Here is a 15,456-nt window from a genome sequence, read left to right as displayed (position 1 = left end):
AGTCAGAATCATATCAGTGATTATGTATGAGAACAGTCAGAATCATATCAGTGATTATGTATGAGAAACTGTCAGAATGTCCGTTAACTTTTGGTGTGTCCCCTCTCCCTGCAGTCCGTAGAAAACCTCCCTACAGTATTTGGCAGCAACGGTAAGGCACAGACAGCAGCCAAGACCGTGTTTGACCTCGCCCATCGGCACGGAAACATCCTGAGGGAGGGCTGGAAGAACATCATGGACTCAATGCTGCAACTGTTTAGAGCCGAGCTGCTCCCCAAAGCCATGGTCGAGGTCAGGACTTGTTTTCTACTCTCCAAACATTCTTTTACATTCTGTCACTGAATGATTCATGTCTGCTTTTGAAAAAAGACTGCAGATACATTCTGTCTTTCACATACTTTGCTGCCACCTGCTGTCCATTGCTAAAACAATGTGCTTGTTTTCACAGGTGGAGGACTTTGTGGAACCAAATGGAAAAATTTCACTTCAAAGAGAGGAAACACCTTCAAATCGGTACGCATAGATCCCACCTGCTCTATAAGTCTTTATTCCTAGAGGAAGGGACCATCTCTCTGATGATGATGAGATTAGAGCTCACTGAAACAATCTGACCAAAAGCCGAGAGAAAATAAATACATTTTCATACTCTGTTGCATGACAGCGGCGAGTCAGCCGTGCTGAGTTTTGTCAACTGGTTGACGTTGAGTGGAGCCGAGCAGTCAGGACTCAGAGGACCGTCCACAGAAAACCAGGAGGCCAAGCAGGCTGCCATCCTTTGTATAAAGGTAAAAAAAAAAAAACAAGTTTATGATACTTTAAAAGTATTTCAAAGCATAACTATTTTTGAAATAGGTTTGTAGTACAGCCAATAAACGTTTTGCTCTATAAAATACAAATTAAAAAAAAAAGTCCTTCCCTAATCAATTCTTGGACTTCCTAAACATTTTTAAATCTTCTGGCTAAAAACCATAAAACCATCATCTAAGGGTTATTAATACATCGTTTACGTAATCCTTATCGTACTGCAAATGATGTACACATTATCACTTTTCTATAACACGGAAATAAGAAGTTTTTTTGAAAATTATTATTCTGGAATTTACAGACTGTTCAATTTAAAGTATCCTTATCTGGTTGTTTTTCTGTTCTTCATGCACATAGAACATGTATTCTGCATTTTGTATTAATGACAAAATTTCTAAGACACATCAGTTTTAGGTAGTTTCTGAAGTTGTTTAAATATTTACAGAATGACTTCAATATATCAGATCAAGTACTCTGTATGTTCTCTGGTAAACCGATACAATCCTTGTGGTTTCCCACGTTCAGACAGTTTTCACTGTAATAATGTATAAATCATCATTTGTAAATGTTGTTTTCTCTCTTTTAAGCAATGTGACCCAGAAAAGCTGATCACAGAGAGTAAATTCCTGCAGCTGGAGTCTCTTCAGGAGTTAATGAAGGTAATGGTTATTTCTTACAAACATTTCTTGGCATCTTTTACATAAAATATCTCATAGTTGTCTTGTCCTGTATTGACTTTATCTGCTTTGGTAGATGTATTTTCTCATGTGTTTGGGACCTAGTTTGGATAATGGCGGTGTTGTCTAACATATATACTTGGTTTCTCCTCCTTAGGCTCTGATATCAGTCACCCCAGATGAAGAGACGTATGATGAAGAGGATGCTGCCTTCTGCTTGGAGATGTTGCTGCGTATCGTTCTAGAGAATCGGTAATTATGGGAATTGTGTCGATGATAGCTAAACAGCACTGACTGTTTTTTTTATGATGTCTTGGTCATTTTCAACACATCAAACATGTCCTTCTCTGTTTGTGTGTGCAGAGACCGTGTGTCATGTGTGTGGCAGACGGTACGCGACCGTCTCTGTCACCTCTGTGTTCACGCACATGAGAGCTGCTTCCTGGTAGAGAGGGCTGTGGTAGGGCTTCTACGACTCGCAATCCGTCTGTTGAGACGGGAGGACATAAGCTCTCAGGTACACACACACACACACACACACACACACACACACACACACACAAATCTTGACATACTTGGACACAAACACTGCAGCAGAGTCTGTGTGATATTACGGGCGGAAATAATAATTTCAAGTCAGCAGACTGTCCCAGAAGTTTGAAACTTCAGCAATGTGACTTGTACTTTTTGTTTTTGTACATTTAAAATCTGTATCTTTGATTCACAACAAATGCAGTGAATTAAGACTGCTTATTATTTCCCAAGAACATTTATTTTGGCATGTTGCTGAATAAAAGCTTCTCTTACAATCCCACTGCCCCGCCCTCCTGAGCATACATTTGTATTGATTGGTGCACACTTCCAACTCTTCTCTGGGCCAACATAACCTCTTCGTCATCGCCTACTCATCAGCAAGCTAGACTTTGATATTCTATCACCAGTGCATGATGCTCTCTGGTTTCCTATGAGTAGGTATCTGCTGACTAATCAAGTCATATGTATTTCTAAATCACATTCACAACTTCATGAGATGACCTTAGGGCATTAATGTTAAATCTGCCCCGTCACTCAGTTTGTTCCTCAGACTGGGGCTCGCAACTTAGAAAAAATCCTGTCACTTTTGAGCTTCCACTGATCCAGAGAGACAGAAAATAGTGACACCTCAGAGGACCTGAGGGATCTTAGTTTTTAGGAATTAAGAGGGAGCCAATCCATAGAGTTAGAAAAATGTTATACATTCTCTTCCAAACACTGTCCTTTATCCCAAATGCACACAGGAGAGAGAACAAATAATTCAGATGTTTATGCTTTTGTTTGTTGAGATTTGTGACATGTTAAGCACCTTTCACCAGGGTCACTTAGCTAATCCTGCAGTCAGTCTTTTAGTCTTGAAGAGCCACTGACACTAGAGGAGGGGGGACCTTACTTTGATGACCTCGCAGTCAGTTTGATGTTTTAAACCTTCCACAGGTCATACTCACGGCACTATCATGGATGTTAGAGGTGTTGATGTTTCACGTCCATGCGACTTTTCTAATTGGAACGCTTAATGTAATAAAAACTCCTTCGTTGTGTTTAAACAAAGACTATGTGAGTCGTGTGCTGACAATCGGGTCATTACACATTGACCTGACCTCATGTTAGAAGACATCTTCAAGCCATGAGCCATCTAATGCAGACATAACTGCCTCACATCTCAACATTTTGTAAAACAACATGTAAAAGAAACAATTAGGGCTCATCACTTCATAATAAAAATTTAGTTAACAGAATGGTTGTGATCAAACTTTCCTCTTCTGTCTTTGCATTTTCTTCTGCTCTTTCTTGATCAGGTGACGGTTATTAAAGTTAGCTTAAAATAAGTGGAGTTAGAGTCAAAGGATGAGCATTATAAATCCATATTGATAACAGCAGGATTACCATACTTAGATTTCAGCCCTAATCTCCTCCCTCTCTGCATGCACCAACAGGTTCTCCTCTCTTTGCGGCACCTGCTGATGATGAAGCCTCACGTCTTGTCCCGGGTCACCAGGGAGGTGGCGTTCGGCCTCCACGAGCTGCTGAAAACGAACGCAGCCAACATCCACTGTACAGACGACTGGTACACGCTCTTCTCTCTGCTGGAGTGCATCGGAGCGGGAGTGAAACCTCACGCCTCTTTTCAGCTCGCCTCCACCACCACGGACAACGATACAGGTTCAGTATTCCTCTCAGCATCTTGACTTTGTTTCTGAGGGTAGAACAATTTAACAGTGATGAGAACATATTCACTAAACTTCCAGTAAACTTGCTGTTCTGCAGTGATGAATAATGAGCCCTTGTTATACAGAACAGTCAAAGAATTTAAATTATTTTTTTCTTTCTTTTTGCTCCGTGCCTCTTTAGGCGCTCAGTCAGATAGCGAGCTGCAGTCTCATCATCCAAGTGAAGCAGGTTTAGACCGTGGCTACACTTCTGACTCCGAGGTCTACACCGATCACAGCAAGGCCAGGATCCCTCGCTCCATTACGGACGTGGATGTAGCCAGCAGTGGATGGCTCGTGGTCAGTACAAACACACGCACCCACATCTTCACACATGTACAGAAAACAGCGAGCACCGAGATGTGCTGTCTTTTTCTTTTTCATTTTCAAAAATCAGTCATGTGTTCAGTGTCTCACATTATTGATTTCAGTACTTTGAAAAAAGTCAGAGTGAGAGGTTACAACACTTTAAATGTCAAGATGGAACCTTCAATGTCTTATTTATTGATTTGATATACAATGAAAGATTCGATGGATGCTTGATGTGTGGTTTTCTGTTCTAATTCTGCTTCTTCACCAGGTTGGCAAAGATGACCTGGAAACCAGTAAGATCCCAACAGTGGGCTCTAAAGCTCAGCTGAACCACCCACTGGTAAACCAATACAGTCTGACTCTAGGTCAGGACCTGGGCCAGCACGACACCAAGTCTCTCATCAAGTGTGTGGAAACACTCTCTTTCATCGTCCGTGATGCCGCCCACGTCACGCCTGACAACTTTGAGCTGTGTGTTCGAGCCATACGAGTGTTTGTGGAGGCCAGCCTCAACGGAGGTGAGACGATGAGATGCTTTTAAATATCAGTAGAGTTTTTCAAAGGACTACATTTCCTAGATACTGAAAGCACCGATGGTGCAATGGATCACAAATGGAACGATTCAGATTGGATCAAAGATTTCTGTCACGTGGGATCGTTTCCCTTTTCCATTCATCTCTCCTTGTTTTCTCATATTTGCCAGTTTCAAAAATTCTCCATTACTTTGATGTTTCTTTATCTATCTCTATAAAAAAAATTCTTAAGATTATATAATCTGTATTGTTCTGATTACCATCTAAAGACCCAGCTTTATAACTAAAGATTATTTAAGAAGCTTTGATTTGAAACTTCAAACATGTTTATCGCTTTACTGTAGTGTATTATATCACTCCTGTATGAGTGTACTTGTCCATGATAGTTGATTTAACTTCCATAAGACCACAGAACAAATGTATTAGGGGGAAAAAAATGACATTACAGAAATGAGTCAATCTCGTTCATTGTTTTTTTCAACATTTCCAGCTGTTTGCTCTTATTATTCCAGGGCAGAGATTTATTTCAGAATGACTTTTAGAAAAAACTAAAAGTGTTGTGTAGCAGTTTGTAAAAACGTTTAGTTTGAAACACAATGCTTTGTCATCTTCTTTACCTTTATGTCCCACCCTGTGGCTGCCTTCAGTTTGGTTTTGTTTTTGTCCTCCTTCATGTTTTCACCTCAATCTGTCCTGCCCTACATTCTTCCCCCTCTTCCTCTTCCTCTCTATTCTCTTTATCCTTCTCCTCATCTGCCCCCCTAACCTACTCTTCTCCCTTTTCCATTCATCTCTCCTTGATGCGTTTGTGATCTACAGACGAGGATTAGGGTTGCAAATGGTAGTGATGCACTTGTGTTTTGGCACTAATGATGGCCTATTCATTTGATCCTGTTGCTGCAGGCTATTGGATACAATCTGTCAACAGAGCTTTACACAAACGGAACAAAAGAGATGGGTCGATCAAAGTAATGGGCTGAGGATGGCGCTCATCTGTATGAGATACTAAATCTTTTAATACACTGTTAGGCCTCTGTGGTCTGACTTCATATGCCATTGTCAGAGGTGTTTGAAAGATAAAAAAAGAAGTCTTTTGCATGATAATGGCACATAGCACCTAGCTTAGGGGCACGGGCAACGGCTGCATGCTGGTATATGGGACATAGTCAATTCTAATTGTTAGATGTAGTGTTGTAGTTCTTGGTTTTGGTTTTAAGGCTGGTCTCGAGACCACTTTTTTAAGGTCACGTCATGAAATGGAAAGCATTTTTACTCGGCCTTGTCTCAGTCTGGGAAGACTCCAGATTTTAAGTTAAGACCATGACTAACTTTTTCCACATCCAGTGAGTGACACACCCCTTCACACAAGTCGATGATTTTTCATTGAAATTAATGGTCTTGGTCTTGACTCGGTCTCGATCCCTAAATGTCTTGGTCTTGTCTCGGAGCACTTAGGTCTTGGGTTTGTCTTGGTTAGTGTGGACTTGACTACAGCACTCGTTTGATTTTTATTATAAGCCATGACTCATTATTTTTGGATTGTTTATATTTTGACCTGCTTCACAAAAAGGTTTGAGAAGTAATCCTGTCGTGAGTGAATGTTGGTAAGGTGTAAGACAATGGCACAGCAGCACTGTAGGCTGGCCAATCAGTCACAGTGTGCAAAACGTAGTGTTTCATATGTAGCTGGGGGAGTAGAGGGTTCAGGTTCCTACAGAAAACATTTCACAATGACTATTTAAAGCTTTGTGGAAGAGAGTTCAGCAGCCAGCAATAAAAAAGGTCTATAGTTTTTCTGAGGCTATTCCAAAGTCCAATAAAAACCACAGTGCCAATAGAACTGTTTCTCTTGAATCCACAGACATCCGTCGCCATCCTAATAGCCTCTCAGTAATGTCTTTTGGCAGTACTCAGAAAATTGTGGATTTGCTAATTCTGCCAAATTTTGAGCAAGGCAGTATGATCGATGAAACAATCAGTTATCATATCTGGTCAGTCAAAACCCCTCAAGTTGACAAAGATAAATGAACAGGGTCATTTTTGGATGCTGTGCTTCCTCAGGTTATCGCAACCACGACAAGAAAAAGAGCCACAAATACGACTCCTCCAAGTCCCGGATGAGGAGGAAGGCAGGGGGAAGGGAGAAAGAGGGTGCAGGCGGCACCAGACGAGGTGGCGGCCGGGTATCCAGCCAGCGTCCATCACGCTCCCACAGCGACGATGAAGAGGACGAGGGTGTCCCTGCCAGCTACCACACGGTGTCATTACAGGTTAGTCAGGATGTAAGTACAACGGCACTCTTTACCCTTCTCTCTTCTGTTGATTCGAGCACAGCCATCCTAAAAACATCTTGTTTCTCCCACATTTATTTTTTCATTCAGTGTAACTGAGTTTAATCCATAAAGCACTAAAATAGTTCATATAAAATCACGTACCCCTAAACAGTGATTTGAAACGAGGTGATTGTGGCATCGAGATGTTTCTAGGAAACCATGGCTTTGGCTCTCAAAGGGACACTAAGGACGGGTGTAACTTCCTAGCATGACTACGATGAAAATGTTTCAGCAAACCTCCACTTACATCTGTCATGTCTGTCAGATTACATCCCACCTCACTGTATCCTAATGGTCCTGTGTGGCGTTGGCTGGGGTGGGGATGAAAGGTTAAAGAATAATACCAGTGTATATTTATCTTATAGGAATAGACTGTGTGTGATATAAACAGACATGAGGTCTGAAAGTCAATGTGCCAAAGTCCCTCAAAGCTCTATCTTTTTAATGACCATCTGAGGGCGACTCATCTGATTGCAAACACAAATATAAAGAAGTCTATGAGAAATTACTCTAGTTCCCTTTTCAGAATTATTAGAAAAAAAAATGTAATGTGTTAATGTTCTTGACTTTTAGTTACTTCCAGTCTTCTTTAAAGGTTTCATATTATAGACATTTTTAAACGATTTTAAATAAGTCTCAGAGCTCCTCAAAACATGTCTGTGAAGTTTCTTTATATACATTCACTCTGATCCTGTATTTCATCATGCCTATAAACCCCTCTATTTCAGCCCTGTTCAGATCAGGCTGTTTCTGTGTCTGTAGCTTTAAATACATATCTGCTGTGTCTGACCACGCCCCCTCTCTGGAAGGGCTTAGGTTGGCTCGGGCTTTCTTGCTTCATGCCCATTTGTTTACAGTGAAAAGTCAGACTCAGTGGGCAGAGCAAACACCTAGCTGTGGAAGTGTCACCAACCTGGAGGAGGGGTTACTGCCCTTTGTGATGTCATGAAGGGAAAATCTCTAATCAGCATGTTTGAGTACACATTTTCTGAAAAGACGGAGAAGATTGACTTTTCTTATAATTGGGGGGTTTGTGGACAGGCTAGGAACACATATTAGTGTAAGAAAAACATTGTAAAGTGTATTTTACATAATATGTGACCTTAAAATCAGCATGATGTTCATTGTGTACGTGCTCATTGAGTTGGATATGTTTTTAAATTGTAGCTACCTTGTGATTAATATTTACCAGAAGGACCTTCTAGGTTTCAATTCTGTCACCTCACTCTCTGTTAGAAGGCATGTTAGTTAATGTCCAATATGTTTTATCATGACCTTAGTGTTGGTGTCTTTGTTACTAATAGAAAGAACAAAACAATGGTAGAGGAGAGCAACACCCTGGTATTGACCTGTATTGGAAGGCATCAGGAAAAGATAATATTACACTGGTATAATCCTTTAATCTATGCTGTGAACCCTTTGTTTTCCCTTTCTCAACAATCATACAGACAAAGCTTCACTCGTTCTTATGGCTCCATCTGGTTGAGGGAGATTCTCAGGTCTACTGCGAGCATTAAATAAACTATCTGTGTCTCCGTGTGGTGAAAATGAGACTTCATTTCATTTTTGTCTCAACATTTTAAATAAATGTTATAAAATATTATTTTTAATGGCTGGTTAAAATAGATGAAAACTTACTTTTAAACACAATCAACTTTTTACCTGATACCTAATTTCACCTGATTACAGCTGTAAGATGTATAAAGCTACAGGGTTGTTGTCAACAGCTCATCAGCTGCTGTTAATGCCCACAGGATATAAAGCACATCATCTAATTGTTTGAAAGATTTAAGGAGACAAAAATATAAGGGACTGTGTGCTTGTTGCTAGTGGTAAATGAAACACGTTACAGTTTTATTCAGACACTCATTCCATTATAAACTTGCATTATGAACATGTGTGTTGGTGTTTGTGGCCATGCAGCTGTTAGACCTGATGCACACACTACACACCCGGGCTGCCAGCATCTACAGCTCTTGGGCAGAGGAGCAGCGCCATCTAGAGGCTGCAGGAAAGAAGATCGAGGCCGACTCCCAGACCCTGTGGACCAGCTGCTGGTGCCCGCTTCTGCAAGGTAGACTCCTTTACAATATCGAGGAGATACACAGTCTAATGCAGCCCAATGCAAGTTGCTTATAATGTTTTATTTCCCCCTGTTTTAAACCCCACTCTGACCTTATGTCTGTACAATATGCTTTCAGCTTTGTTGTCGGTTTCAGTCAGTTCACCAGGGGCCAGATTAATTAGGTCAGTATGAATCTCCACAGCAGGTCATGTTATTGATATCATTTTCCACTCCAGGCATTGCTTGGCTGTGCTGTGACGCCAGACGACAAGTTCGTATGCAGGCCCTAACCTACCTCCAGAGGGCGCTGCTGGTCCATGATCTGCAGACACTTGACGCAACCGAGTGGGAATCGTGCTTCAACAAGGTGAGAAAGACAGACAGCAAGAGATAGACACAGACCAGTGTGAAATGTGTGGATGTGGTCAGATATTCTGACCCAGATTGTTTAATCCTAAAAAAAATCTTTGTGCCCTCATATTTCATTTCTTCTGTTGGGACTCAGGTTACACCTGTGTTCATTTGAACACCTGTCTGGTTACGAGATAAACTTTGTGTGTGTGTGTGTGTGTTTGCAGGTGCTTTTCCCTCTGTTGACTAAGCTGCTAGACAACATCAGCCCAGCAGATGTGGGTGGTATGGAGGAGACCAGAATGAGAGCCTGCACACTCCTGTCAAAGGTTCAAAGCAGCACACACCAAAAACAGACATTAAATATGTAAAGAACATTAAGAGAACATCTCAAACCTTCAGACTATTTGGATTGATAGTTTTTCCATGTTGAATATAAACCCATGAAGCTTTTACATATCCTTTGTTGAATATGTTCATCCTGCAGCTCTGTGCTGGGAAATATTTTGTGTCACCTTTTTGTTATTAACTTGACATCATCATCTGACCAGGTTTTCCTCCAGCACCTCTCTCCTCTGCTGTCTCTACCCACCTTTGCTGCCCTCTGGCTTACCATTCTGGATTTCATGGACAAGTACATGCACGCAGGATCCAGTGACCTACTGGTGAGGATACTCATATAGCAGTTAACACACAGTATAATAACTGATTTGATGCATTAGTTAAATGCTGTGAGGATCCTGACTGCTGGAGCAGGAAATGAGGACATGAGCTGATCAAAGCCTGATTATACAGAGTGGCCTGAATGGTAAATTCCTACATTTATTTAGCTCCACATATGGTGAACAAACGTTTGCAGTAAAAATAACTGTGGTTAACTCCTTCCTTGTAACACATATTTTGTGGTCTATCAAATTGCAGCAATTACTGCCCAAAGCTTGAACTTTATGTTGTCAAAAGCCGGATCACATTTTCCTGTATTTTAAGGTCTGAACCTGGTATGGACTAACCGACCTTCTGACCTCCTCTTGTGCTTCCTTTGTGTTTGTGTGTGTAGTTGGAGGCAATCCCAGAGTCTCTGAAGAACATGCTGCTGGTGATGGACACTGCAGGGATCTTCCACAGCGCTGACTCCAGGACGGGATACTCAGACCTCTGGGAAATAACGTGGGAACGAATCGTCTGCTTCCTGCCTCACCTGAGGGAGGAGCTCTTCAAACAGACAGTCATACCAGGTAGATGATTAACGTGTAGGGGTGAAGGAATATTGATACTTCTATGTCTGCTTTGCTGACATTGTTCATTCTTAAGCTGCTCAGAGGAGGTGAATAGATTGATGTGATGATGTGGCTCCAATTTCATGTTATTTTGCTATTACGTTTCTAGAACCCAGTCCTCCAGCTGAGCCTGTACAGCCTACAACCCCAGCAGGCCGGCCTCCATCCCCTCAGGTGTCACAACCACCTGCACAGCCACCTTCTCCAGTCCCAGTAGCCCCTGCAGAGACAAAGACCCCCAGCAGGCCAGCATCCCCACAGGAGCCCCAATCAGCCAGTGCCAACGGTAAAACTCTAAGAACCTTTACATTATGTTGAAAAAGTTGATTTTGTTAGTCTGACTAAAACTAACTCTGATTTCATGAATTCAAACTAACTCACCCAGATCATGCGGTTCGGAGTCGATTTACTCTTGCATGTTTACACCTCAATGGGCCTCAAACTAGCCTAAGCATCTGTGCATGCTCCAAAGTCTCAGTGTTGGGCTTTGACCCGGAAGTCAAACAGCATAAATGTGTAGAAGAAAACTGGGAAGAAAAATAGACACAGTCATCATGTAAAATGCTAAAGCAAAAACCACAAATCTTTGGATGGACGAGGAGTCACTATTTGTTGTGTTTCAGCTGACAGAGTTAAACATATTGAAGTACATGGATAGAAGGAAAACAAGGAACGGGGATTGGATATCTGATGTAATAAGCCACCTGGAAGAAGGTCCAATAGTAACTAGCTGAAAGGGAGCATATTGCCCATTACCGTAGAGGAGTCAGACATACTTCTGTCAGTCAATCAATTCTCCCCCAAAGTTTGGGACAGTCGTCCATGGAGTTTTCGACTTCACAAATATGATCTTTGTCTGAGTGGAAATGCTTTTCACCAAGCAAATGTGAAATAATTTAAAGGGAAGTGAGCATTTCTGCTCTCCAAGGACAGGGGCAAATTCTGTTCACACTAGTCTGAGAGGAATGAATAAATAAGTATTCTGTATTTAGTAATATACTTCTTTATTTGAAAGATGTTACACTCTGGTGTATATTTAATAGATCGTGTATATGTTCTGTATGGTATTTTCTGTATGTGGTGTTTCATGAAAGAATTAGATTAAATCTTCAGTGTTGTTTTTCATCTCTGTTTTCCAGCATCAGACCGATCGTCTCCAGTCCCTCCCTCAGTGTCCCCCATGCCGGTGCCGTTAACAACGTCCCCTGCCCAAGTTTCTTCACCCCTGAGCCAGTCCCCCCTCATCCTGCAGCCACTCGCCTCTCCACTGCAGGTGGGAGTCCCGCCCATGTCCCTGCCAATCATTCTGAACCCCGCCCTCATTGAGGCCACGTCCCCTGTACCGCTTCTGTCAGGTCCCCGACCTACAAGCCCGTCTAATGAGGTCAAGTAAGAGAAATACCCCCAACCACCTCCACCACTCTGTTTTCTTGGCAGACCTTCACCCCTCTGAACAACTGGACCCATCAGACTTCAGCTTCACAAGCTGTTAGTGAAAACTGTGATTAATGAACGAGAAGATGATTAAGATGTGACACCTCAGTTATACCACATTTGAAGAAAAAATCCCACTTCACATTTGAGATTTGTAAAAAAGAAAAACAGGCAATCAGTGGTGCACCTTTTGGTTAATTTTATTTAATTTTACTGCAGACAGTGTGACACCATGTCCAGATATTAAGAAAATGCATAACAAAAACCCCACCAGGAAAAGTTCAACGTTATTACTGTAAGTAAAAAGTTCTATCTGCAGCCGGGGTTGTAACTCTTATGGGAGAAACGTAGTGTTGTGGCAGTCAGCAAAGAAATTATTTTGTGCATTGTGAACGTTTTACTTTCCAGTTTCAGTGTTTTTAGACTCATTACATTATATATATATATATATATATTTTAGACAACAACAAAAAAAGAAAATAACTTCAGATCAGTGAGCAGGGCTTTAGAGGATAAGACCAGTGTCAATTTGTTATTGTATTAAAATCTCATACTTAAGACTTCTGAACGTACCTTATAGAGAAGAGTGGGGTTGACCTGGATTTAGCACGGTCACTCCCGTGTTTCCTCATTCAGTCGTGAAGGATACACTTACCACCTGAATGGCAGCACAACCCCCCACCACCACCACCACCACCATCACCATCCTTTAGATTTCAACTTGATAAGCCCAGGCTGACCTCCTGAACTACTTCTCACTCCGGTGTTTTCATTTATGTGGAGATAACAGGCGGGGGCACAAAAGTTGGTTATGTGGATATAAGATACTGCATGTTATTGATTCAAAAGTCCGATGCCCCAGATGTTCTAAAACAGACCTGATAGAATCAACCATGACTAAGGAAACAGTGTAAGTCAAACTGTCAGAAAAACGTTAAACCCCCTCACCCGCAGATATATAAAGCTTTGATTTCAGACACCTTGTGGTTCCCCCTTCCACTAAAAGGCAAAAGGGATTTGTGTGCACATGAAGCCTGTTTCAAACACCCCACGGATACATCACGTCTACAACATTCCTACATGTAGATAATTGAGTGAGCCCGGCCCCCCTGTACAGAGAAGAGTTAGAGATCCAAATAGGGACGTTTATGCTTTATGATAACAAATATGTGATGTCATTTTATGTTTGTGCTGATCAGTGCGTACATCAGTCCACACGTGATTAATCCCCAGAGCCCGAGGCGCTCTCTATGTAACTGATAACTTCTAGCTCATCATATCGCAAGGAAACCTACGGAAGCTGCAGTGGGATTAAGAGAACACCTGACTGTTGATGTTAAATAATTAATAATTATGTCATGTTTGAATTGATCAATGAATTTATAGCATAATGCTTTTTTTTTTTTTTTTTTTTTCACTTTGAAACCATCCCTCTCTCCTCCTGTAGCATGAATACTTCAGCGTTTCATTTTAAACGGTGTGTTATTTCAGAACTTGTTTTAAATGCATCAATTTATCCCGCCGGACGTACAGAGAACAGCACGCACAAATCTCAGCAGAACAAATAAACTTGAATATTTGGGTCTCAATGGATACTCATGTACTGATGTACCAGATGTACATAAGGTCTGTAGGCAATGGAAAAGTGTTGGCATCAAAAGTGTTCTAGTTTTGTTTTTCGGCAAAATAACCAATCACGTTTGTAGCATTCAGAGAAAGCCTTCTGTGTGGAGAGCAACTGGGCAAAATGTTCAAACCAAAATACGATTCAAAGATAAAATGTGATGCATTATATTGATTAAACCACCCAACTCTGAGGTAACAATAGCTCCATCTGAACCTTTTGAAAACATCGCCTATCATCTGGCAGCAGTTTCACCTTTCTTGTTGATAGGAAGTAGCCTAAATGTTCTCTTGAACACTATAAAAACTAGCGTTGGCCTCAAGTCAGGCTGTGAACCATGGCAACACACACAAATAAAAGTCTTGCCTTCTTGTGTTTATAATCTGGAAACCCATCGCCTACACCACAAGCCTGGAAGTGTTAGAATGAACATCACTAAATTTGAAGGCGCATACATGAGAAAGAAGCTCAAATATTATAAAAGTTGATTTGGCACAACTTTAAAGACACATATATTCAGATGGTTTTAAAAAGAAATACGTCTTTGCTATGAATTCAGAGGTGTTTAGAATACTTAGTTACAGTTACATTTCACAGTCAGGTATTACGTTACTAGAGTTTGTTTCCATAGAAACCTGCTGACATTCTTGCATGCTGACTGTGCCTTGTGTACAACGACATGAACCTGACAAACTGATGAAGACTAATTCACCGTTTTAATGCCAAATATGTGACCTGGAGTGACGTGTACATGTGCACAGATGGCAAAGCATCCATTCAAAGTGGCCCTGAGATCATCTCAGTGATGTTTAATGTTATTTATTGAGTTTCAGAAAGCAGAGATGGATGATTCTGCCGCAGTCTAATATACATACTGTAGATACAGTGTGTGTGCGTGTGCGTGTGTGTGTGTGTGTGTGTGTGTGTCAGTCAGGTAACACTACAGCCTTATAGAGCCACCAACATGAGACAGTCAGTGAGCTGTGTGTTTTTTGTTGTATGGGACTCTTCCATATATATATCAGGAGTTGATTCTTGCTCGAACAGGAAATGACATGAATATAATGTGTATATATAAATGCAAGGTAAAGTACTTTTTACTATGTAATAAATATAATGTAAAGAACGGCTTATTCTGCTCTTTGTCGTGTTATTTGACCTTGAAAAGTATTTTTTAACTCAGGGAGTCCTCTGTGGCAAAAAATGTTTTAGTAAAGATTCTCTTAGAATATTTTTTAAAAGGTGAGTATTTTTCTGTTTCATGAATGCGCTTCCTCAAAAAGTGGAAAAGAGATCATCTCTCAGTTGGATGTCTATCAAGTTGCAGTTTTCCTCAGCACTCATTGTTTTTCAACCACAGGATCACAGTGAAACTGTGGCTGAAAGATGGACGTGTTTTAATGTTTAAAATATTCACTCAATCCGTAGAGGGCGGGCTTTATACAAGAGAACACCTCTCATTGGCTAAATCCTAATCTCCACACTCGAGACACACAGACTTCCAGGGAAGTGTGAGTGTTTAGTGATGTCCAACAGTCAAATCACTGGGTGCACGAGGACTCTGATGATGCATTTCGACACTTTCCTTTGAGACTTACCCAGAGTTCTTTGCAAACTTGGTTACATTGGGGACATGTTTGTCTAGCCATCGTTTTGATAGTTTTCTAATATTAACTCTGTAATGTAGTAATACAAATACACAATAGACAAACCTTTTTTTCTTATTGGTGGAGGGTGCATTTCAGTTCCAGTCCCTGATGTTGTCATGATAGTGTGTCCAAGCCCTCACACACTCACTCACTG

The 15,456-nt window shown here is 41.1% G+C and overlaps 1 protein-coding gene across 3 annotated transcripts in view; it reads left to right on the top strand.

Annotated features, from left to right (window-relative positions):
* Window positions 1–14,779, top strand: part of gbf1 (golgi brefeldin A resistant guanine nucleotide exchange factor 1) — a 71,328-nt gene extending 56,549 nt beyond the window's left edge. For 2 of the 3 annotated variants that reach the window (XM_061040507.1, XM_061040506.1), the window contains exons 24-40: window positions 115–291; window positions 449–513; window positions 662–785; window positions 1,392–1,463; window positions 1,639–1,733; window positions 1,845–1,998; window positions 3,452–3,677; window positions 3,867–4,024; window positions 4,305–4,554; window positions 6,631–6,851; window positions 8,826–8,976; window positions 9,204–9,334; window positions 9,546–9,647; window positions 9,870–9,983; window positions 10,376–10,553; window positions 10,705–10,881; window positions 11,735–14,779. In XM_061040507.1, coding sequence (XP_060896490.1) covers window positions 115–291; window positions 449–513; window positions 662–785; window positions 1,392–1,463; window positions 1,639–1,733; window positions 1,845–1,998; window positions 3,452–3,677; window positions 3,867–4,024; window positions 4,305–4,554; window positions 6,631–6,851; window positions 8,826–8,976; window positions 9,204–9,334; window positions 9,546–9,647; window positions 9,870–9,983; window positions 10,376–10,553; window positions 10,705–10,881; window positions 11,735–11,988 — 2,649 coding nt within the window. In that variant the 3' untranslated portion in view covers window positions 11,989–14,779. The remainder of the gene's footprint in view (window positions 1–114; window positions 292–448; window positions 514–661; window positions 786–1,391; window positions 1,464–1,638; window positions 1,734–1,844; window positions 1,999–3,451; window positions 3,678–3,866; window positions 4,025–4,304; window positions 4,555–6,630; window positions 6,852–8,825; window positions 8,977–9,203; window positions 9,335–9,545; window positions 9,648–9,869; window positions 9,984–10,375; window positions 10,554–10,704; window positions 10,882–11,734) is intronic. The other variant, XM_061040508.1, reaches the window with a different exon arrangement.
* Window positions 14,780–15,456: the final 677 nt, after the last annotated feature.

This window comes from Labrus mixtus, chromosome 6, assembly GCF_963584025.1.
Source record: "Labrus mixtus chromosome 6, fLabMix1.1, whole genome shotgun sequence".
In the NCBI taxonomy this organism is placed as follows: Eukaryota; Metazoa; Chordata; class Actinopteri; order Labriformes; family Labridae; genus Labrus; species Labrus mixtus.
Note: the sequence above shows the minus strand (reverse complement) of the source record. Positions and strands in the feature narration are given on the sequence as shown.